We start from the raw sequence: 24,982 nt of genomic DNA on the forward strand, positions 1-24,982 counted from the left end.
GAACTTCTGATTCACCACCACCACCACCCCCCCAGGGCTGAGAAAACAGAAGTCCTCAGTGAAGATCTGTTACAGGTAACGAAATAATAATCTTTTTAAAGTGCTTTGAGTAAAGAGGAAAACAAACCAGACCTCCTAGGTGAGAGCTGAAGTGGGTTTCTGTATGTCTGTGTGTGATCTGAAAGAGCATGAAATTGATCAGTGTGGTGGTTCCGAGCTGGAAAGAAAAGCAGTTGGGTTGCACGGTGATAAAAAGGGGATCTGAGGGCAGCCCAGGTGGCTCAGCGGTTTAGCGCCACCTTCAGCCCAGGGCCTGACCCTGGAGACCCAGGATCGAGTCCGATGTCGGGCTCCCTGCATGGAGCCTGCTTCTCCCTCTGCCTGTGTCTCTGCCTCTCTCTCTCTATGTCTCTCATGCATAAATAAATAAAATCTTAAAAATAATAATAATAAAATAAAAGTCCCTTCATATAAAGTGACCAGATTGCAGACTTGAGAATGGTCACTTTAAAAAAGGGGGGGGGGGGCGGATCTGAAACCTTGGTGTCATGTTATGAAGTTCAGATGGGGCTAGTCCTGCTTTCAAGCGCCAGGTGTTGGGGTGGGGTGGGGGTGGGGCCTGGCTGGCCCGGCCATGTGCTGGTGCTGCGGCTGGTCACAGGTCCCAGGCAGGCTGAGGGACAGTCGGTCGCTGCTGTGATGGTGTCCTTGATGGGACAGGCCCTGCCAGCTGCGGCAGAGGGCCCCACCGGCTCCGATTTAGAGTTTTGTCTTCTCCTTCCATGTCACGCTTTTGTTCTCTCCAGTTCTGGGGTGAGTTGGGTCCACAGGGACTTAGAGTCTTCGTGACGGTGACCAGACCTTGCAGAACTGCTCCGAGGCCCTGAGGTGGCCTGTCATCAGCCTGGACTTGTCTTCTTCTCTGTGGGGATGGCTTTTTCCTGTTTCCTATGGGACCTGATCCAGGGCCACTGCACTTCATCGCTCAACAAGCTTCCCTAACTTGCGGCAGGAAGTTTGTTCCAGAGGGACGGGGACCCTTTATCTACACCTCTTCACTCAGCCTCAACCTCCTTGATCCCCGCCCACCCCAGAGCATGCTGGGAAGGACAGGAGCCCTTCTGTAGGAGGTTTCTCTTTAGCCTCCTCGCTTGTGTCCTTGCCGCTCGGGTCCATGACCCACAGCAGGTATGTGCACTTGAGCCCCAGAAGACCAAAGATCTGCTCCCAGGTGACTCTGTCTCTCCCTACAGAGACAAGGAGCTGACGTAGTTGAAAAGAATGTTGCTGGGACAACCCCGTGTCACAGACAAAATATCTTAAGAGTGCTTTTTTTGGGACCAGACTTTTTTTTTTTAAGGATTAGAAGGGTTTGGTTTTTCTTTTTAAGCTTTATTTATTTTAATATTTTTATTTATTTATTCATGAGAGACACACAGAGAGGGGCAGAGACACAGGCAGAGGGTGAAGCAGGCTCCATGCAGGGAGCCTGACCATGCCCTGGACTGAAGGTGGCGCTAAACCGCTGAGCCACTGGGGCTGCCCTTGTTCTGTTTTGTTGTTGTTGTTGTTGTTGTTTTTAAAGATTTTATTTATTATTCACTCATAGACAGAGGGGGGGTTGCAGAGACACAGGCAGAGGGAGAAGCAGGCTCCATGCCGGGATCCCAACGCGGGACTCTATCCCGGGACTCCAGGATTGCACCCTGGGCCAAAGGCAGGCGCCAAAGAGCCACCCAGGGATCCTCTGGTTTTATATATTAACTTAGAAGCTTATTAGTCTTTGTGATCCTGCTGTCTGAGAACTTCATCTACTCTAAGCGTGCTGACCAATAAAAATTCTGAACCAGCAAGTCTCTGGACTTTGATAAATGCACCAAGATAATGCCAGTACTTGGGTAGTCTTGGAAACACACTTGAAATATTACTGAGTGGAAAACAGAAAATAGGTCATGGCTCTGGTAGTAGGTGTGTATTCATTCCCATGGCAAGTCTAGTAACGTGCTGTATCGCATATGGGCATTCTGATGCCAATACTTGATTTCCTCAAAGTGACTCATGGTGTGCTGGCCTGATTGCTGACTTCCAGGAATGTTAAGCCTGAGAAAATAGATCTGGAGGCAGGGGACATCTTTATGGATAGCTGATATGCTCTTAAACTTGAAAAGGAATCTCAGAGCATCCCATAATTCAGTAATCATACTAGTAACATATTCAAATGCTGCTAACTGTAAAGAAGGGTAGAGGATGCCCTCTTTATCCCCAATCCAGCATTCTTTAGAAGCAAAACACAAAATGTTTGTGAATGTAAAATCCGAGCACATCACACAATGTCTGGCACATAGAAAGTGCTCGCTAAATATTTGCCCAATGTTGAATGGATGAATGAACATTCGCAGTGGATAGCTTTCTAAAAGGGTTAAAGAGCCAACATCCCCACATGGAAATAAGGACAGAACCAGTTTTGGAAGTAGGTTAATTTAAGTGTCAACCTGGGAATTTCAGGTGATAAACAGTAGCTTAATGTACCAGGAATTCTAGTTGCAATAACATTTGGTTAGTTAGGTAGGCTTTTATCAATGATAAACTATGGGAAGTATTAACCAGCCATAAAAGAACCTTTCACAGAAATGTACATTTCTTGACGATGAGGGAGGGCCGTGTGTGTTGGAATACACAGTAGCTACTTTAGAATAACTCCAGGAGGAGGATCAAGAGATAGAATGGATGCCAACAAAGGAAAAGGAAAGAAAATTCCTCATCAAGAGTAAATACAGTATCAAATGGAGAAGAAAAGAAAATAGAATAGGAATATTAAATTTCTAGGTCACTCTGCATCCTAGCAGTTATGGAAATGTGATGGTCAGATGCTAATTAGAAATACATTATCGGTTGCTGCGCCGCCGCCCTGCAATCCCTGGCTTCTCTTTCTCCTTTCTTCTCGCTGAGCCACTTTTCTCCTAGAGCATGACCGTCGTCTCCGTCCTGCAGCGGGAGCCACTTGTCCTGGGCGGCCGACTTGCACCCCTGGCTTTTCCGCCCGCGGTTACTTCGGAGTTCTCCCCATGGTGACCACCGCCCCGCCGCCTTTACCCCGAATCCCGACCCCGGGCACTGCCCCCCACCCTCTTCCTCCATCACTTCCTTGGGGGAGACGGTCCCTACCTGACCCCGCAGCCTCGCGCCCCAGCGCCTCTGTCCAACTGCGTTCTGGCTCCGGCGGGAGGCACCTCTCTGGCAGCGCCAAAGAAGCAGCGCAAGAAGAGGGTGCGGGTCAGCCCGGCGGGGCAGCTGCCCAGCCGCTTCCATCAGTACCAGCAGCACCGGCGAGCCTCGAGGCCGGGCGGGGCCCCGCGACGGGCGAGCTGAGCGCAGGAAGTCCCAGACCGGGCCTCCAGTTTGGCCCCGGGTCCTGCGGCCGCAGCTCAAACTGAGGAAGCGAGCCGTTCCCTGGCCAGCTGCCGCCCCTGGCGCCCAGCCAACCCTCCTTCAGAAGAGAGGTTTTAAAATCAAAGATGGCCAATTTTCCCAGCACCATTTACTGAAGAGACTGTCTTTCTTCCAGTGGATAGTCTTTCCTGCTTTGTCAAATATTAGTTGACCACAGAGTTGAGGGTCCATTTCTGGGTTCTCTATTCTGTTCCATTGATCTGTGTGTCTGTTTTTGTGCCAGTACCACACTGTCTTGATGACCACAGCTTTGTAGTACAACCTGAAATCTGGAATTGTGATGCTCCCAGATACGGTTTTCTTTTTTAAAATTCCCCTGGCTATTCGGGGTCTTTTCTGATTCCATACAAATCTTAAAATAATTTGTTCTAACTCTGAAGAAAGTCCATGGTATTTTGATAGGGATTGCATTAAACGTGTAAATTGCCCTGGGTAACATTGACATTTTCACAATATTAATTCTGCCAATCCATGAGCATGGAATGTTTTTTCATCTCTTTGTGTCTTCCTCAATTTCTTTCAGAAGTGTTCTATAGTTTTTAGGGTATAGATCCTTTACCTCTTTGGTTAGGTTTTTCCTGGGTATCTTATGCTTTTGGGTGCAATTGTAAATGGGATTGACTCCTTAATTTCTCTTTCTTCAGTCTTGTTGTTAGTGTATAGAAATGCCACTGACTTCGGGGCATTGATTTTGTATCCTGCCACGCTGCTAAATTGCTGTATGAGTTCTAGCAATCTTGGGGTGGAGGCTTTTGGGTTTTCTATGTAGAGTGTCATGTCATCGGCAAAGAAGGAGAGTTTGACTTCTTTGCCAATTCGAATGCCTTTAATGTCTTTTTGTTGTCTGATTGCTGAGGCTAGGACGTCCAGTACTATGTTGAATAGCAGTGGTGAGAGTGGACATCCCTGTCTTAGTCCTGATCTTAGGGGAAAGGCTCCCAGTGCTTCCCTATTGAGAATGATATTTTCTGTGGGCTTTTCGTAGATGGCTTTTAAGATGTTGAGGAATGTTCTCTCTATCTCTACACTCTGAAGAGTTTTGATCAGGAATGGATGCTGTATTTTGTCAAATGCATTCTCTGCATCCAATGAGAGGAACATATGGTTCTTGGTTTTTCTCTTGCTGATATGATGAATCACATTGATTGTTTTACGAGTGTTGAACCAGCCTTGTGTCCCGGAAACAAATCCTACTTGGTCATGGTGAATAATTTTCTTAATGTACTGTTAGATCCTATTGGCTAGTATCTTCTTGAGAATTTTTGCATCCAGTGTTCATCAGGGATATTGGTCTATAATTCTCCTTTTTGGTGGGGTCTTTGTCTGTTTTTGGAATTAAGGTGATGCTGGCCTCATAGAACAAATTTGGAAGAACTCCATCTCTTTCTATCTTTCCAAACAGCTTTAGTAGAATAGGTATGATTTCTTCTTCTGCATGTGGACATTCACTGCAGAAGAATGAAACTAGACCACTCTCTCGCACCATACACAAAGATAAACTCAAAATGGATGAAAGATCTAAATGTGAGACAAGATTCCATCAAAATCCTAGAGGAGAACACAGGTGACACCCTTTTTGAACTCGGCCACAGTAACTTCTTGCAAGATATATCCACGAAGGCAGAAGAAACAAAAGCAAAAATGAACTATTGGGACTTCATCAAGATAAGAAGCTTTTGCACAGCAGTCAACAAAACTAAAAGACAACCTACAGAATGGGAGAAGATATTTGCAAATGACGCATCAGATAAAGGGCTCGTTTCCAAGATCTATAAAGAACTTATTAAACTCAACACCAAAGAAACAAACAATCCAATCATGAAATGGGCAAAGGCATGAAGAGAAATCTCACAGAGGAAGACATAGACATGGCCAACACACACATGAGAAAATGCTCTGCATCACTTGCCATCAGGGAAATACAAATCAAAACCACGAGATACCACCTCACACCAGTGAGAATGGGGAAAATTAACAAGGCAGGAAACCACAAATGTTGGAGAGGATGTGGGGAAAAGGGAATCCTCTTGCACTGTTGGTGGGAATGTGAACTGGTGCAGCTACTCTGGAAAACTAGAGGTTCCTCAAAGGGTTAAAAATAGATCTGCCCTACGACCCAGCAATTGCACTGTTGGGGATTTACCCCAAAGATACAGATGCAAAGAAACACGGGGACACCTGCACCCCGATGTTTCTAGCAGCAATGTCCACAATAGCCAATCTGTGGAAGGAGCCTCGGTGTCCATCGAAAGATGAATGAATAAAGAAGATGTGGTTTATGTATACAATGGAATATTACTCAGCCATTAGAAATGACAAATACCCACCGTTTGCTTCAATGTGGATGGAACTGGAGGGTATTATGCTGAGTGAAGTCAGTCAATCGGAGAAGGACAAACATTATATGTTCTCATTCATTTGGGGAATATAAATGATAGTGAAAAGGAATAGAGGGGAAGGAGAAGAAATGGGTAGGAAATATCAGAAAGGGAGACAGAACATGAGAGACTCCTAACTCTGGGAAACAATCTAGGGGTGGTGGAAGGGGAGGAGGGGAGGGCGGGGGGTGGGGGTGACTGGGTGGCGGGCACTTACGGGGACACTTGAAGGGATGAGCACTGGGTGTTATTCTGTATGTTGGCAAATTGAACACCAATAAAAATAAATTTATTATAAAAAATAAAAATAAAATCAAAGATGGGAAAATCGGAGAAAATTGCCATTCCCCACGGCCAGCTTGTTCATGGTATATATACACTTGTGTGAACAACCAAAGATAAACAGACAGAAAAACAAATATAACTTACCACTAACCAAGATCACCTCTGCAAAAAGAAATAAAATAACTTTGGCAGGATTTTGTTTCATCTGCTTTAATTCCGAAGCAGGAAAAAAAGCCTTTTAACAATACTGAGAATATTAAAAATATGCATTTGAAGAAATCAGCATTTCTAACTGAAGTGAACAAAAAGGAAAAATATGTTGGGGCAAAGTTTAATGATCCACCTTCTCCTAGTGTTCTTCCAAAGCCTCCTATTCACTGGATGGGAAGCACTATCGAAAATTCCAACCAAAATAGGGAGTTGACAGCAGTACACTTAAAAACTCTCCTAAAAATTCAAACTTAGATCTCAGATTGCAATGTCTGTCAGTTTTCAAAATCTTTGGACTCTTGAAAAGAAAATTGGTACAGAAATGAAAATATGCCTTGTAACTTACAAGTGCAAAAGATGAGTTGAAAAAATTACAACCAACAACTTGTATTATGTTTTATATTTTGTAAATCCTGTATACCATGTATTATGTGTATATTGTTCATACTTGACAGGTACATTATAGTTTCGTTATGAAAGTATGTATTTTGCCCTTCCAAACGGTAGGTGTTTTGTATATATACAATGGAGAAATTTTAAGTGTTAAGTGTACAAGGTACTGAGATTTTTTTTTAAAGAAACAGCTATCTAATCTCAAGGTGAAGATCTAAATGGGAACAGTTTACTGATGAACTACTGAAGTTTAAATCTGTGGCACAATCATTGTAAACATGGGGTTTGTCTATGTTTCTCTAAATTGGTTTCTGCGTTCTAACCTGTAATTACTGGAAAACTATTCCCATTTTTACCAAGCTTAATTTCTGGTTTTTGGTTTATCCATTCAAATTTAAGATACCTCTAATTTTAATGCCAACAAAATTGATTGTACTCAAATTTTTAAATAATAATATTAATTTGCCCCCCCCCTTTTAAAATAAAAAGAAATAAGCAGTATCAAGCAGGAATGCTGAGGGAGTGAATTATCACAACATTCCTATGATTTTAGTATAAAGCATTTACATATTGCACTTTATTTCAAGAACAAAAATTTAAAGCCACCGCAGGTAGGTAAATAAGGGCACGTTAGCTCCTGGGAGAATGCTCTATACAGTCACATTAGAATATGATAACAATTATTACTTTGCTTTTTAGTGGCTTCCAGAAAACTATCTATTAACTACTGTCACTGAACTCTTAGTGAGTCCATCACTCTGGGGCTTGTTAAAACTAGAGGGTGATCATGTAGTTTCACTTTATTAATAAATTGCTCTGCTGATTGTTACAGGGAACTGGCATCCCTCCAGGACCTCTCTCATTATGATACATTTGGGTGCCTGTTTTTCTCATAATCGAATACCACAAAGAGGAACCCAAGAGAGTCCTCTTAGGCATCTTGGGAAGTTGTTAAGCAAGTTCTGATTGCCCTCAGAGCAAGTGAAAAGCAGCTGCCCTGTTCTCAATTAAACTTCCCTCCTGTGGGAGAGAGGGCCTCTGTTGAGTGGGAATAGTTTCTCAATGATGGTTTAAATAGATAGTACTCAGCCATTAGAAACGAAAATACCCACCATTTGCTTCAACGTGGATGGAACTGGGGGGTATTATGCTGAGTGAAGTCAGTCAATTGGAGAAGGACAAACATTATATGTTCTCATTCATTTGGGGAATATAAATAATAGTGAAAGGGAATATAAGGGAAGGGAGAAGAAATGTGTGGGAAATATCAGAAAGGGAGACAGAACATAAAGACTCCTAATTCAGGGAAACGAACTAGGGGTGGTGGAAGGGGAGGAGGGTGGGGGTGGGAGTGAATGGGTGACGGGCACTGGGGGGGGCACTCGACAGGATGAGCACTGGGTGTTATTCTGTATGTTGGTAAATTGAACACCAATAAAAAATAAATTTATTTTAAAAAATAAAAATCATAAAAATGAAGCCAGGGGCACCAGACTGGCTCAGTCAAAATGAGTGAGTGAGTGAGTGAGTGAGTGAGTGAATGAATGAATGAATGAATGAATGAATAAATGAATAGAGATTGTCAAGACCTGTTCATCTTTTAGAAACTAAACTATTTATGGGTGAAATGTTGTAATGTCTGAGATTTCCTTTAAAATACTTTCAAGGGGCACCTGGCTGGCTCAGTCAGTAGAGCATGCCACTCCTGACCTCAGGGACATGAGTTTGAGTCCCACATTGGGTGCAGACATTACTCTAAAAAAGTAATAAGGAGATCCCTGGATGGCTCAGCAGTTTAGTGCCTGCCTTTGGCCCAGGGCATGGTCCTGGAGTCCCGGGATCAAGTCCCACATCAGGTTCCCTGCATGGAGCCTGCTTCTCCCTCTGCCTGTGTTGTGTCTCTTTCTCTCTCTCTCTCTCTCTCTCTCTCTCTCTAATGAATGAATAAATTAAAAATATTTTTTAAAAATAATAAAAATACACAACAACTAAACAAATAACCCTAACAAAACAAACAGAATAAAAACAAAACACTGGAGGGGATAAATGAAACGTCACTGGCAAAATGTTGAAGTCTACACAATGGTTCATCATAGTGCTCTACTTTTCTGTATGTTTGATAATTTCTACAATGGAAAATTTCAAATAGGTGTATATAAGAGGATTCTTTATCTCCTACATATATTTAACAGTTATTTTCCTACGTATTAGGATTCTTTCGGTTATAAAGGATAGAAACTCCAATTTACACTGGCTTAAACAAAGATTCTTGTAGCTAAAGAGTCAAGGGCAGTTCTAGGTATCAGGTGATGCTTGATCCTACCGCTCAGTGGTGTCACCAGGACTATTTATCACTTGCTCTGCCTCCTGTGGTGGTTGGTATCAATTGAAGGCCCACATGTCTCCAGTTTCTGAAAGACTGCCAACAACCACAGGGTTACATGTATCATCCAGCCAGAGCTGGATTTGTCCTAGCATTTCCAACAAAAGTCCTGATGAGATCAGCTTAAGGTCATATGCCTAAACCTGAGCCATGTTCCTTCCAGCCATGGAGGTGGAAGGAATCCTCCTTTATTAAATTAGGTCACATTTCACTCCTAGAAATCAGGGTCAGGAACCGCACTGATCTGCAAATGGAATCTGTTTTTGGGAAAGAGGAAAGGAAAATGGATGCTAACAGGCAGTCAACAAATATCTGCTAAACTCCCCCAAAGTGTAAAGCTTCCTAGACAATAGAATAGAGGACATTTCAACATATCTTCTAAAACTGAAATATAGATGTAAAGCCATAGTCAGAGAACAGGGGCCTGGATAGTCTGCAGGGGTGAAAGATGACCTTAACGAAAGGACAAGCAGTGTCTGGAGTGGATGGGAATAGTGGAACTCTATGAGGTATTACTGTAACACCAAAAACAAACAAACAAACAAAACAAACATTACAAGACACCTACAAATTAGTATCTCTCAGGAATATCGATTCAAAAATCCTCAACAAAATACTACCAAATCAAATCCAACAGTGTATAATAAGAAATATACGGTGGGGATGCCTAGGTGGTGCAGTTAGAAGAGCATATGACTCTTGGTTGTGGCTCAGGTTGAGGTCTCAGGCTCATGAGATCAAGCCCTGCATTGAGTTCTGTGCTCAGGATGGAGTCTGCTTGGATCCTCTATCCCTCTTCCTCTGCTCCTCCCCCTGTCCACTGTCTCTCTCTCTCTCTTAAATATTTTTTTTAAAAAAACAAGAATTAGATAGTATAACTTATTCCAGGTATGCAAGGCTGGTTTAATATTCAAAAATATATTGAGGGACACCTGAATGCCTCAGTGGTTGAGTGTCTGCTTCTGGCTCAGGGTGTGATCCTGGGATCCAGGATCAAATCCCACCTCGGGCTCCCTGCATGGAGCTTGCTTCTCCCTCTGCCTGTCTTTGCCTCTCTCTCTCTCTCTCTCTCTCTCTCTCTCCCTCTCTCTCTCCCTCCCTCCCCCCCCACCCCTCTCTCCACGTCTCTCATGAATAAATAAATAAAAAATTTTAAAACATACAGATTTTACACCGTTCAGAATATTAACTCAAAATGAATTCTAAACCTAAATGTAAATGATAATAAAACTCCTGTTAGATAATATAGGAGATAACCTAGATGATCTTGGGTTTGGTGATTACTTTTTAGATACAACACTAAATATACAACTCATGAAAGAAATAAATGAAAAGGTGGACTTCATTAGCATTACAAACTTCTACACTGCAAAAGACAAGGTCAGACAATTAGAAGAGAAGACAGAGACATGTCACAGACAGTGTTTTCTGAGTACCAGTTTGGGATACACTGAAGGACCTAGATTTCTAAGGTCCTTTCCAGATCCTTCTATATACATCCTCCATGGCAGGAGAGGCTCGAATACTTACAAGACTGCTAGGTCTGTGTGATCCTTCAGGTTCTTCTTACCAGTAAAGCAAATGCTAGAGAGCAGACATTGCAGAGATGGATACCAGGAGGAGGAGCAACCTGAGCGGGGGTGATATTCCTGCAGTGTACGTGGAATCCACTCTTCCTATTCCAGGGCGAAGATCTCTGAGCCTTGGGTTTGAGCATTCATGCAGATAAAATGATAGCCTTGGATAATCATAGGTCCCCACATATAATTCTCTGTGTGATCCTTCAGAAGACTTGAAGCTCTTTTCTTCTACCTCTTCGGGTAAAGAGCAAGACTAGGACTCATGGCCATCACAACCAATGAAGCACTTGATACCTCAAGAAGGAAGATTATTGAACCAGTCAATGCTCTGAGTAACCAAAGCTAATGTGCAGGTGGCCATTGCATTGCAGCCTCTCCCCTTTGTAATATTCCATTCTTGTGTTTATTACAGATGATAATGTGTCAGTCTTGTGCTTGACACTGAAGAGTCAAGGCTACATGAGACACAGCCCCTGCGCTCCTCATGCTTACATGGGGGAAGACAAACAAAACAAGTAAACAATCCAAACAACTCTAAGTGGTGATGCATGTTATGATGGAAATATATACAGTGCTCAGATGGATAAGAGCAGATATGACCGGTACCTGAGCAAAAGGAAGAGAGAGCCCTTGTGCAAGTTTGGATTTTAAAATTTGGGTGTTTCGAAGAGATCATAGAACTGAATATTGCAGAAGTGCCTCTTCATTGAAAGAACAAGAGCAGTAATACAAGCTTCAAAAAGTGCTTAGCATTCTTGCTCTCCAGCTCTCCAGGGCAATGAAACACTCTTCTCATAGTTCCAAAAGCTCATCAACCCCACCATTTTAATTTGATTCCAAGCTCTCCTCCTGACCTTCCCCTCCAGCAAAGGCAGTGGAGGTTCTCAAGATCAGTGTGAGGTTCCAGATCGTGTCTGTCTAATGGTGGGGAGAACTCTAGGTCTGGCAGTCTCTACACTGTGGCCACTTAGCACAGTGCAGAGAAGAGGTTGAGGATTTGGGGGATATGCAGGTCACCAATCCAGTTCTCAGAACCAAGCTTGCAGCCACTCTAAGGCTGTTATCTGAACCATATGAAATGGAGCATCTTCTGGATTATCCTAGAATCATTTGGTTATAAAGGATGTATTTCTGAGAAATTTAATACTAATGTTTCAGGCTAAACCTAGGGTTGTGTGTTACACTTTCTCTTTAAACCATGTCTAAATACATTTTGATTCCATGTTGCTTTTTTGGTAATCTGCTCTCATTCATGTGAGGAAGCTACAGAAATTCCTTCTTCCAGTGTGCACATGTCCAACCCTAATCCTAATCCTGAGTTGTGGAACACTGCTGCTGGTTATTGGCTACACAGACACTCCGATAGAGGCTTCTCACTTCTCAACTGCAATGTCCTGCTCCTGCTTTCCTGTACAACCTTCTTCCCAACCACTTGGTCCAGAGGGCAGTCACCTTCGTGTCACCAATCAGGACAAATGTGCTTCTGTCCTAGGTCCTGTGTAATTTGAGGCAACTCACAGAAGCTATGAAAGAGGGAATTACCAAGTGATTGCTTAAAGTCTCCTGCACTCATGGGAGGAATGAAAGGCAACCTATCCTCTCTCTAGCCCATTGATCATCTTATAGACAAGGACAGTGGAGCATGAGGAACAGAGAGCAAGGAAAGGGGAATGAAACCAGAGAGGGAGGGAAAGATAGATGGTTGCTCCATGCACTTGAAAAACTGACCAACCTGGACTTGTCTCAGGTAAAAAATCAGTCCTTTCCTATTGCCTAGTCTTGTCAGTTCCTCAGCGTGCCTATCCGTGTTACATGAGCTCAGTGGGCCATCTAGGAGGCAAATATCTTCTAAGGGCAAAGTCCACGGAAAAGGTTCCAGAACTCTAGTAGAATAGCCACCTCTGCCTGGGCAGGCAGAGTATGCTGCAAAAATACACGGCACCAACATCTCAGTAGTTTAACAGAAGTTTATTTCTCATTCCCATAAAGTCCATTACAGGTGCTCTCCATGGAGGTGGGGGGCTCAGGATCCCAGATGACTTTGACTTTTTGTGGCCCCTGTTTCTATATGGGCTTCCACGACTGATGCAGGAAGAACACTACAGAGTCCTGCACCAACAAACAAAAGCCTTAGCCCAGAAGTGGGGCTTCTGCTCACAACCCATTACCCACAACTATCCTTCATCTGCAACTGGGAGGAGAAAACCATAACAACTCCTTTTACTCTTCACTAGAACACTGGCCCTGTGAGGGTGTATCTTTGGCTCTTTTGCTCACTACTATGCTCTCAGTCTAGAACAGTGTCTGGGCACACAAGCGGCCCCCATGAAATCGACTGAACGTAGCACCAAGATGTCCACCTGTATCCTGGGATGGGAACAGGGTACCCAAAGCCTAAGGATGAGGGCGATGGGCAATGGCTATGTAGAAGGGAGCTTCATAGTTGTCTGTGCTTATGAACTAATACTTGGTGTAGTTCATCTGGGGAAGAAAACAAAATCCTGCTGAGAGCACCAGCTCAGGTGACTTACACCATAATGTACTGATGTACTGAGGCCAAGGACTAAATCAACTGAGCATAATCACCACCTACAGTGCCATAAATACATCTGCTTCCTTACTGCAGTCTGCCCAGCAGATCACTGGGGAGCAGGGGAAAGGGAAACAAATGCACATGGGCTGAGCATCCACCACTGGCCAGGCTTGTGAGGTGCTTTTCTTTCAGCAACTCCTCTTGTCCTAGAATAACCCTGAGTTGAAATAGAGAACATGGAGACCGCAGTGTTTTGGCAACCAATCAAGCCACAGGAATGTTCTATAGTTAGAAACTAGATACAACACAATGTCATCCAGTGCCCTGCAGGGGTAACGTACACATCCTGTTAATCGTGCCTTCAGGGCTCACTGATGCAGCTAAGGGACAGCCGACTCACTGCCTACCATCTTGAAGAAGTCCTTGTATCTGAGCCTTAACTTCATCTTTCATAAGGTATTTGGAAGAGATCATTTAACCCCCTTCCTGACACCACCTAAAACCTCCAATAGGAACACATGCTGAGTCACTGTTGTAGACAGGAGTCCTAAGACGATCCACAGCCCATAGAGATATTCAGCCATCTATTAGTTGCCAATTAAGGCTCTTGTTAAACGCTGTGTAAAGAGACAGATGGACTCTGCCTGCCTAGTAATGGTTTACAGTGAAAGACAATATGAATGCAGATTCACTCATCTTTGCCTACCACTCAGCATCACTTCCCAAACCTTTCCTCTTGGGAACCCAATCTCCTGCCACACCCAGTAAACCGTATCATACAGGCAGCACACACTGCAGTTCCTAAGCATAACGCTATCCTTGTGTGTTTGTGTGTGTGCTTTTTAATTTGAGACGTGAGCACGTGTGGGTGCACGAATGGTGGGGAGAGGCAGGAGAGGATAAGGGAAAAGCAGATTCCTTACTGAGCAAGGAGCCAGATTCTCGGCTGGATCCCAGGAACTGAGATCATTGACCTGAGCTAAAGGTACTTAATCAAGTAAGCCCTGCAGGTGCCCCTGTCCTTTTTCTTAAAGACAAACGAAAGCCAAATGAAAAAGCAAATAAAATCATGAGCTCATCCTGAACTCCTGTTAATTTTCTTTTAGGCCAAAAAAAAGTGCTCTATGTTTTATCATACTGAGATTATAAGGTCTACTTTCTTTTACTGCAGAAATTTCTTTACACGTAATACATAATCCATGGCTAAACATTCCAACCCGTTTTCATATGATCTCATTAGAGATGTTTATCTTTTTCAAACACTACCAATGAGGTATAAGATAGTGCATTAGTATTTTATCTGGCAGATTCCCTAGTGGTGAAGTAAATTACATCTCATCACAGTAAAAATGGTGCTAAAAGGATTCAAGAGCTAAAGTTGCTAAAATGTTCAAGGAACTCAAATCATGTCCAATTTTGGGAAGAGTGTCCAATTACATGGGAGAGGATGAAAATCCAATTTGGTTCTTGGAAAATTTGACAATTCATTTTTGTGTCATAGATCTCTTGAAATAGGTAATCCTAGTACCTTGAAGGCAATGGTATGCAATTAAACATGCAGGTTATTGCTTTTTCTTTTGGAAGACCATGCTACAAATGTTTCTATCAATGTGTTTAAAGCTGGCTGGGAATTCATGGCAAAACCAACAGTATTTACCATCTGTAGTCACAAAAGATTGATTCATGTATGCTTCTGCTATTAAAAGCTGTATTGGCGATTTTGCCAGGTAGAATTGCAAAAATGTTTCTTTCAACACCTTTCTTGCTAATGAATTCCCTGAAGGTTATGTGTAAAAATGTGAATAGTACAAAACTACTTACAGGAATCCCTGGCAGAGTCAACCTTGATTCCTTTCTGTTAAATATATTTGTATCACTAAATTTTTCACTGATTAAGTATTATTCATGCTTTTGTATTTTGTTTTGTAAACCTCATGGTCACCTCTATTTGGTGAATTTCTTCAGAATGAGGACCCTGGATAAGCTTCTGTTCAGTTTAGCGGTGGAGTTTCTGGTGTCTAAGAAGGCTTGATCTCCTGCTGAAGTTTCTCCTGCACACGCTACAAGTATATGGTTGCTCACCTGTGTGGGTTCTCCGATGTTTAATAAGGTGGGAGTTCTGACTGAATTTTTTTCCACATTCATGACATGTAAAGGGCTTCTCTCCAGTGTGAGTTCTTTGGTGTGTATGTAGATTTGTATTTTGACTGAAGCTTTTCCCACACCAGGAGCATTTGTATGGTTTTATTCCTTGGTGGGTTGTTAAGTGCTTATTAAGATCAGAACTCCATCTAAACCTCTTATCACACTGTTGACATTTATATGGTTTCTCTTCAGTGTGAATTCTTTGGTGTTTAATAAGGTCAGAGCTAACTTTGAAGCTTTTCCCACATTCCTGGCATTTAAATGGCTTTTCTCCAACACGGGCTTTCTTATGAAGATCCATAAGTTTTAGCAACTCTTGTTTCCAGCTTGAAAGTTTCTTTCTTTTCTTTATGGGAAAATCTCGGTGCCACTTCCCCATCCTGTGTGTATCACCATGATTTTCCTTGCCTGTCATTTTCTGGAGAACTTTCACTCTGGTCTTTTTTGATACGATGTCTCCTGGTGCCTGTATTTCTAAGTCAGAAAGACATACAGGCTGATGGTTCTCAGTGTCAGTTTTGAGCTTTAACCCTATGGGAATAAACATAATAATCAGCCAAATGTAGGGAAGAGCAAAATAGAAAAATTCAATGATTACTGACATAGAAAATACAGATAAGCAGAATTTATTATTTTTTTAGACTTTATTCATTTGAGAGAGAGACAGAGACTGCAACAGAGAGCACAAGCAGAGAAGAGAGGGAGGAACAGGCTCCCCACTGAGCAGGGAGCCAGATGAGGGGCTCAATCCCAGGACCCTGGAATCATGACCTGAGCTGAGGCAGACATTTAACCAACTGAGCCGCTGAGGTGCCCCAATAAGCAAAATTTTAAATGCTAATTCCCTGCAAAGGTTGCTATCAAAGAACATTTGTCCTCTTCCCATGGTAATATTTACCTGTAGGCAGCTCTCCAAGACTGTCCTTGAACTCCAAGGGCCCTTGAACCCATGGCTCTTCTCCTTGTTCTAGATAGGAGATCACTTTAGGTTTGGGGAGCACAAATAATGCTGTGAAATGGAAAAAATGGAGGTCAAGGACTGGGAACTCAACAACTGTCCACCCACTCCATACTATTTCAGAAGCAGCAAAGGACAGTTTACAGTGGTCAGTGAGTAAGTAGACTCTCCCATCTGGTTTTGGGTTTATACTATACTGTATACACAATGGAGAGATGGAGAAATAAACCTAAGCCAGATTCATGGAGAAGATAAAGTGCATGGGAATCCATCCACAGTGCCCCTCTTCTGCCACCAAGATTGCCCTATATTTGAACAAGATGGAACCAAACACCAGAGTCTGCAGGGAATACAAGTTAGTCCTATTAATCCTTAGGATTAGCCCAAGTCTAGCAGAGCAAGGTACAGGTCAGTGGATTACTAATGTATCATGTGCATCAGTGATTCCCCTCATGATAACAGTTAACTTCTTACTTAGCCCCTTAAGCAGCACACACTGGACTAGGAAAGATTTCTCCTACTCCTTCAGCTCACTGCTTCTTATCCATGTGGAAAAAAACAGACCAGAATCAGAGAAACTTTTCTAAATATACATTGTCAAGTTGGAGAACTATTCATCACTCAGTCAATATGTAATGATTGGCTAAAATGTGCCAGGCACTCTCTTTGGGCTAATGATATAGCGGTGATTAATCCAAGCCCCTGATCTCACAGGAGCTCACCTTCTGGTGGGAGCAGACAACCAAACAGCAATAACGTTTTCAGCACGTGATGAATATTTTGAAAAAAATTAAAGCAGGATAACTCAGCATTTAGGATTCTGCTTCTCTGAAGCTATTTTAGATGAGGTAGTATGAAGACCTCCTTGAAAAGCTGATATGCAGCAAAAACGTAAAAGCTAGAGTTTTTGCCAATGGCCAGAAATGTGTGCCAGGCAGAGGAAAGATCAAAGTAGAAGTGAGGAAGGCAAGTTCAAGAAAAAAAAAGATCAGTGAGGCTCAGGAGGACTGAGCAAGGGCACAAGTGGCAGCAGATGAGGGCACCACGGTGTACAGGGTCAGATCTTAGAGGACCCTAAGCACTTCAATAAGGTGTGCATTTTATTCTGAATGTGATGAGAAGCCATTGTAAGGTTTGAAATGGGAAATGTCATGATTTCATCAGGTTTTTTAAAGATTCTGGAGTGTGGGAAGGCAAGCGGCAGGGGCACCAGTCATAAAGTACTGAGGTCAGTCTGGTTAGACAGGCTGCTGGCTTAAGCCAGGATGCTAACAGCACAAGGAGATGAGACATGGCTGCACTCAGGCTACACTGTGGAGGTGGAGCCAAAAGGACAGGGATGCATTAAAATGGATTATGACGGCAAGATCACAGTCAAGGATGACTGTATGTTCCTTCCTCTTAGTTCCCGGGCAAACGTTCTTTACTGAGAAGTGAGAGATATGAGGACAGATTTGGGAGAGGAGAAAAAATAAATCAAGAATCTACAAAACAAAAAAAGGAATCTACATAGCATCTGGAGGGTGCATCTCCCCAAAGGTCCCCAGGTGATCTGCATATACCCTACCCCTGTCTACAGACCATCTAGTTCAGAAACAACCAGTTATTGGAACAAAGCCTCTCAGATGAATACATTCCCAGGAAGCAGAGAACATGACAGATTACTCAACTTCTACCCAATGGGAGAGGGAGATTCTTTACCTAGAGAGATGACAGTCTCATAGTTTTCTCGCATTACATCATTGTAGAGGGCCTTCTGAGTGGGATCCAGTAACTCCCATTCTTCCTGGGAAAAATACATGGCCACTTCTTCAAATGTCAACAAGCTCTAAAGAAGACAATGGACTTCAGCTCTGTACTTGCCACTACAGAAGCAGCCCTACTTTCTGGCCCATGAACTACATGGTAGGCAAGGCTGAATGAATTAACAGCAAATAATTTTTTAAGTGAAAAGGGAGAAAAGAAGGAGGCAAAAGGATCAGCAGCAGAGTAGGAGATGCCTAGTTTCTAGAGAATATTGGCACATGTGAGCACCTGCACAACAATGTGGGTCCTGGGCAGCAAGGGAGCCCTCAATAGCTGGATCACACAGCTCACCTGGGACTCAGGCAAGATGAGCTCAGGTGCCACTGTCGATTCTTTGGTGATTATCTGCTCAGGAAAGGCTAGGATCTTGTGAACAGGCACAGCTGTGGGTGGAAAAGAGCCAGAGGAAATTTCTCTTGCTACTGATTATGAACATCTTTAGGTTATTTCTAAAGTACAGATAATCCTGATTCTTTCAGCCGAAATGGAATACTTTTAAAACTATTACATCTGGGCAGCCTGGGTGGCTCAGAGGTTTAGCACCACCTTCAGACCAGGCCCTGCGTACGACACAGCAATTGCACTGTTGGGGATTTACCCCAAAGATACAGATACAATGAAACGCCGGGACACCTGCACCCCGATGTTTCTAGCAGCAATGTCCACAATAGCCAAACTGTGGAAGGAGCCTCGGTGTCCATCGAAAGATGAATGGATAAAGAAGATGTGGTTTATGTATACAATGGAATATTCTTCAGCCATTAGAAATGACAAATACCCACCATTTGCTTCAATGTGGATGGAACTAGAGGGTATTATGCTGAGTGAAATAAGTCAATCGGAGAAGGACAAACATTGTATGTTCTCATTCATTTGGGGAATATAAATGATAGTGAAAGGGAATAGAAGGGAAGGGAGAAGAAATGTGTGGGAAATATCAGAAAGGGAGATAGAACATAAAGACTGCTAACTCTGGGAAACGAACTAGGGGTGGTGGAAGGGGAGGAGGGTGGGGGTGACTGGGTGACAGGCACTGAGGGGGGCACTTGACGGGATGAGCACTGGGTGTTACTCTCTATGTTGGCAAATTGAACACCAAAAATAATAAATTTATTATTTAAAAAAAAAGAATTGAGTATCTATTAACCCCTACATGGGGATCCCTGGGGGGCTCAGCAGTTTAGCGCTTGCCTTTGGCCCAGGGCGCGATCCTGGAGTCCCGGGATCGAGTCCCACATTGGGCTCCCAGCATGGGGACTGCTTCTCCCTCCTCCTGTGTCTCTGCCTCTCTCTCTGTGTCTCTATCTCTATCATAAATAAATAAATAAATCTTAAAAAAAATCTCTACAACAGGTTCCCCAGTTGACTTTCTTTGGTTTCATGAATGAAAGCAATAAAAGGATTTTTTTTCCTTATGCATCATGAAATATTCAGCTGGGCAAAATTAAGAAGTGTTTAAAATTGCAGAACTCTGTCCACTGTGCCAAGGAATAGAAATGGGCAAGTAGAAATTAACTTGGTGAGTTCAAGAAACAGCAGTATTAGTATGGATAAAGAGGAAAGGTACAAGTGGTAGATGCTTAGAGGCCAGATCTTGGAGCTCCTGGGTACTTTGGTGAGGAATTTAGATTTTACTTGAAAGAGTGAGAAGTCATTATAAGATTTTTAAAAGGGTGACATCAAAATCCATCAGAGTTTTTAAAAACCTTGGCTGTTGCATGAAAAGTACATTGTGGAAGGCTAAGAATGGTGCCAGCAAGCACCAGTTAGAAAGTACTGAGGTGAGCCTGGTTACACACTCCCCTGGATTAGACCAAGATAACAATTCAAGAGGATGAGACATGGTTAGATTCAGGGTATACTGTGAATGTGGAGCCACGAGGAAGATTAGGAGTGGGGAAGAAGAGCAAGATCAGAGTAAAGAATGATCACAAGTTTTCTGGCCTAAGATATTTGGTGAGTGGTGCTACTCTTTATGGAGACGGAAAAGGCAAAAGAAGAGATTTAAAGGAAGGGAAGGGAGAGATCAAGAATTTTAGGGTAAAGAATGAGCATATGCACTTGGAAAAAGCTCCCCAGGTGATCTGGATACACCTTTCCTCTGTCCACACACCAGCTAGTTGAGAACCAGTTACTAGAACACAGTTTCTCAGAGAAATACATTCCCAGGAAGCAGAGAACATGACAGATTACTCAACTTCTACCCGATTGGAGAGGGAGATTCTTTACCTAGAGAGATGACAGTCTCATAGTTTTCTCGCATTACATCATTGTAGAGGGCCTTCTGAGTGGGATCCAGTAACTCCCATTCTTCCTGGGAAAAATACATGGCCACTTCTTCAAATGTCAACAAGCTCTAAAGAAGACAATGGGCTTCAGCTCAGTACTTGCCACTACAGAAGCAGCCCTGCCATCTGGTCCACGGTAGACCCTGGGCACTCAAGGAATTAATAGCACTTTTTTTTTTTCTTTAAGAAGGCAAAAATGAAAAAAGTAAGGGATCATCAACAACCTAGGAGGTGCCCAGTTTCCCAGGGAGTACAATGGGGTTAATATGCCTGCGAGCTGGGCAGAGTGGGTCCTAGGCAGCAGAGGAAGGCAGCTCTCAATAGCTGGATTGCACAGCTCACCTGGGACTCAGGTAAGATGAGCTTGGGTGCCACTGTCCGGTCTGTGGCATTTGTCTGCACAGGAAATGCTAGGATCTGGTGAGCCGGCACAACTGTGGGTGGAAAAGAGCCAGAGGAAATCTCTCACTTATCTATAAACATCCTTAGCTCATTTCTAAAATATAGATGATCCCAATTCTTTGGGTAGAGTGGGGACATCCTTGCAAGAGTGTGTGATTCCCTGAAGTGGTCTTGTCATCATACAAAAGAGCCATGTATCTACCAGTCATTATAATAGGTTCCCAGTCATTATAATAGGTTCCCCAGTTTTTATGAGTAAATGAAAGAAAAACCTTTTATCTTCCTCTCATAATGTGAATTGTTCTAAGGCAAAAATTCAACATATTCAAAAATGAAGTACTCAGGATATCCAGTGTACGATGAGATGATGTAGTTTTGTTTTTGTTTTTTTTTAATCATTTATTATTTTTCTCCTGGTACAAAAGTGTGTTCACATTCCACTCTGCTTTGTAACGAACAGAGTTCATGGGGTTATTACCCAGGTTCTGTAGGTTGGATATTTCTGTACCCTAGGCCAACTCACAGCTTACCCACAGCTGGGCTCTACCACAACCTCGAGGACATCATAACTGCTAACATGCCTGTTTGCCCATCCACATAGCTGGGGACACAGAAAATCCTCACAATGTTCTGGCTGACCAAATTCCTCTAATAGCTCCCAAAAGAAGGGAATTATCATAATGTGCCTTACCCCTCTCACATACAGGCTCAGTTTCTTTATGAATATCCCTGCTCAGCTGTTCTTGCAGACCCTGGTATGTATTCCAGAATTCTTCATCCTGGGCCATGCCCACTGGTTGGGATTCTGCTGTTTCTCCCAAGAGCACTGCCTCCTTTCCCAGCTCTTGGACAGCAACCTAGAAATAATCCCCATTTTTGTTACCACAAAAATTACTTTTAGTTTCGGGGTTGATTGTAAAAGGAAGAAAAAGTGAATAGTCCAGATGATGGAAAGTGTGTGACACTAAAGGAAATGACAAAAGGCTTAAATTCGGCCAATTTTCTACAGAGAGCTACCCAGAATGTTGCAATATTAGGATACAAGGGGGGAAAATGTGGCTATTGCTAGGCCTCTGACACAGCAGGCCCCACCCATATGCATATAGACCAGCTTAGATCACTAACAGGGCTACAATAGGCCACCTGTTCTCATACTAGGTTGACAGGCTTTCTCTTGGCTTAGATCCCTCTTTAGTGGGCAGCCCGGGTGGCTCAGCAGTTCAGCACCTGCCTTGGGCCCAGGGTATGATCCTGGAGACCCAGGATCAAATTCCACATCGGGCTCCCTGCATGGAGCCTGCTTCTTTCTCTGCCTCTCTCTCTCTCTCTCTGTGTCTCTCATGAATTAAAAAAAAAAAAAAAAAATCCCTCTTTAGTGTTTTTCTGTCTTCTCATTTTCTCAAAAGATTAAAAAATTGACAAAGGAAGTGGTCTCCTCCACCAGATTATCCCCATACCCAGGCAAGGTTTTCACAGAACAGGGATGAAATGAAAGAAGATTTGGCCCCAGCCAACCTCTGAATGATTTTGGCCTTAAACATATGCCTGCCCTTTATTCCCCCCAGTAGGCCTGAAGCCAGTTACTGTTCTGCCACCTGGCTAGGGACATGTTCCCCATTACCCAGCAGATCCAAGGACCATCGAGAGCACTGTGGAGCCTCTCTCCTATGAGTCAGAGGACACTATCCCTCAACGTATTTCTTTTTTCAGCTACTCTGCTAGAATTTTCAAATGTTTCCCTTTCTTCTGCCTAATTTTCTCTCCCTTTGCATTCTTCTCCAATTATTTGGGTTTTCCTTCTCCTTACTATCTCCACTCAACTTTCATTTTAAGTGTTCACCCTTTTCCAAGTCCTCTTCCTCTCCAGCTCCTTACTATCTTTTATTCATTTGGAGCCCAAAACCCATGTCCTTGGACAAGCCAAACTAGACTTACTACTCTTGATGAACTCTGGCTCTAAAGAGCACAAAAGCAATTCTTCTCGAAGGCCAGGAAGTATCTGCCAAGGATCTGTGAAACCTGTGGATTACTGCTGTGGGTTTTTGGTTTCTGGTCCTGCCTTAGATGTCCTACAACAGAAGAGTGACCCAATTCACCTTATTTCTCAATTAAATACCCACACCCATATCCACTTTCATCTTATTTGAATGCATGAATCAGGAATCTTTCTTCTCACCCCATTCCTCGTTTGACAAGATTCCCTCTGCAAGTGTTCTACCAGGACCACAGCCTCCTCAATGCTCTGTAGATGGTCCTTCCTTATCCGGCTTTGGGTGTCACTGGGTAGAATGGTCACAAATTGTTCTAGCACAAGCAGTTCCAAAATCTGCTCTTTTGAGTGGATCTCTGGCCTCAGCCACTGACGGCATAATTTCTGAAGTTGTCCAACAATTTCACGGGGTCCCACTTCTTCCTGATAGCAGAAGTTCCGGAAGTGCTGGCGACAGCTTTCAGGACTGAGACTGTCCGTTTGTGCGATATAGTTCTTGCTGTGACTGGAACTCTCTATCACAGGCCCCTTGTTTTCCCACAGAGCCTTGATCTGAGGGTTCAAACAGTCAGCCACCTTCAGATCTACCATCATTATTCAGCTGCAGGAATAGTTTTACTCTTGTGTTGGACACCCCAGCAGGACCACCTTTGGCATACAATGCCCAGTCAGCTCTGGAACAAAATCAATAAAAGGATCTTCTTCCTAAAACACTAAGAGCAGAAAAAAAGTGCACATCAGTAAGAAAGTCACATGAACTTTTTTTTTTTTTTAAGATTTTATTTATTTATTCATGAGAAACACAGTGAGAGGCAGAGACACAGAGAGACAAGCAGGCTGCATGCAGGCAGCCCCACCTGAGACTTGATCTGGGTCTCCAAGATCACGACCTGGGGCAAAGGCAGGTGCCAAACCACTGAACCACCCAGGGATCCTTCACATGAGCTTGGATACCCACTAGTCACAATGGGAGAAAAATGAAGAGAAAAATCCTGCCTTGCTTTCCTTTTAAAGAATCCACCGCCAGCCCCTTTCTCTCTGCTATTCGCCACTTGAAATAAGGCACAGTTCACTATAGACAAACGCCCACTGAGGACTTGGCCTTGGTAAATATGGTAACGATTCAGGAAAGGTTAGACAGTGAGAACATTGACCCCTCCGGCTGCACAGAGCTTGGGGGTTATGCAAACACCTCCTCGTCGGGCGTCCTATCCCAGCTTCCCCAAGCCCAGGGAGGATCAGGGGAACATTCTGAGTTCCTCTTAAATTTTAACGTGTCAGCCCAGTCTTCTGTCTCTAGCAAGGGAGTCCAACTTCTCGGACCCTTCATCCTCTTGTGAAGACGGAAGCCCTCGGTGCGTGGAACGTTCCAGATTCTCCTTCCCACTGACCGATAGGGGCAGGAGAGCTGGGACCCAAAAGTGAGAGCAGAGAAGGAAAGCAATCAGGGAAAAGCAGTCCTATCTCAGCGCGCAGCCAGGGGCCACGGAGCTAGAGCTCAACACTCCTCGGGGACGCTTCCCTGCGAGCAGCACAGAGGGCGCCGGGCACGGATCGGTTCCTGCGTTTAAAGCTCTCTTGACTTGAACCAGAAAAACCACCGCTGACCTTTCCTTTGCTTACAAAACGCTTCTCCAAAGGCCAAGGCGCAAGGGAGGAGAGGAGAGTCGCTGGCGTGGGGCGCCGTCCGCCCACCTTCCCTTTCCTCCACGGTCACTTGGACCTCCAGGCAAGGCTGAGCAAAGTCCCGGCGCCCCGCTTCCCACGGGGCTCCCAGGCGGCCGGCCCGGCTGCCCCGCGGCTCAGCGGGCCCCAGCACAGGCCCGGGCCGGCCACGGCGGCCAGCGAGGCGGGACGGCGGCGCGGCCTCGGAGCCTGACGGCGGGGCTCCCGGGCCCGTCCCGCCACCAGGCTGCGCCCGCCCGGCCCAGCGGCGCCACCGCCCACGGACAATGGCGGCGGCCGGGGCCCCTCGGCAGCTCCGGGCGCCGCCGCTCCCCCTGCCGCCGGCTCACCTGCAGGCCGCCGCCTCCGCCCGGCGCGCTCCGAGCCCGGCCTCAGCACCGGCCCCCAGGCCCGCGGCGCCCCGGGGCCCATCCGACGCGGCGCTCGGGCCGGAAGCGCCCTGACGCCCTTCCGGGGAGGGGCTCCGAGCAGCCGCGCCGCCGCGGGCCGCCGCCT

The 24,982-nt window shown here is 44.3% G+C and overlaps 1 protein-coding gene and 1 pseudogene across 9 annotated transcripts; one reads left to right on the plus strand and one right to left on the minus strand.

Annotated features, from left to right (window-relative positions):
* Positions 1–618: 618 nt before the first annotated feature.
* Positions 619–8,028, plus strand: LOC112640479 (proline-rich nuclear receptor coactivator 1-like; annotated as a pseudogene).
* Positions 8,029–12,628: 4,600 nt separating this feature from the next.
* On the minus strand, positions 12,629–24,948 carry ZNF75A (zinc finger protein 75a). Of its 9 annotated transcripts, none has more exons than XM_049111437.1 (9): positions 24,817–24,945; positions 22,988–23,514; positions 21,503–21,668; positions 20,680–20,843; positions 20,351–20,477; positions 18,413–18,504; positions 18,017–18,143; positions 16,256–16,366; positions 12,629–15,888 (listed from the first exon to the last, which is right to left on the minus strand). In XM_049111437.1, the coding sequence occupies exons 2-9, from the start codon at positions 23,393–23,395 to the stop codon at positions 15,209–15,211; spliced, it is 1,875 nt and encodes a 624-aa protein (XP_048967394.1). In that variant the 5' UTR covers positions 23,396–23,514; positions 24,817–24,945; the 3' UTR covers positions 12,629–15,208. The 9 variants fall into 9 exon arrangements, 8 of the variants coding, with proteins under 8 accessions (XP_048967394.1, XP_025272532.1, XP_048967395.1 ...); XM_025416747.3 differs by having other exon boundaries at positions 20,752–20,843; positions 24,817–24,944; XM_049111438.1 differs by lacking the exon at positions 24,817–24,945 and adding an exon at positions 24,410–24,654.
* Positions 24,949–24,982: the final 34 nt, after the last annotated feature.

This window comes from Canis lupus, chromosome 6 (assembly GCF_003254725.2).
Source record: "Canis lupus dingo isolate Sandy chromosome 6, ASM325472v2, whole genome shotgun sequence".
Taxonomy (NCBI): domain Eukaryota; kingdom Metazoa; phylum Chordata; class Mammalia; order Carnivora; family Canidae; genus Canis; species Canis lupus.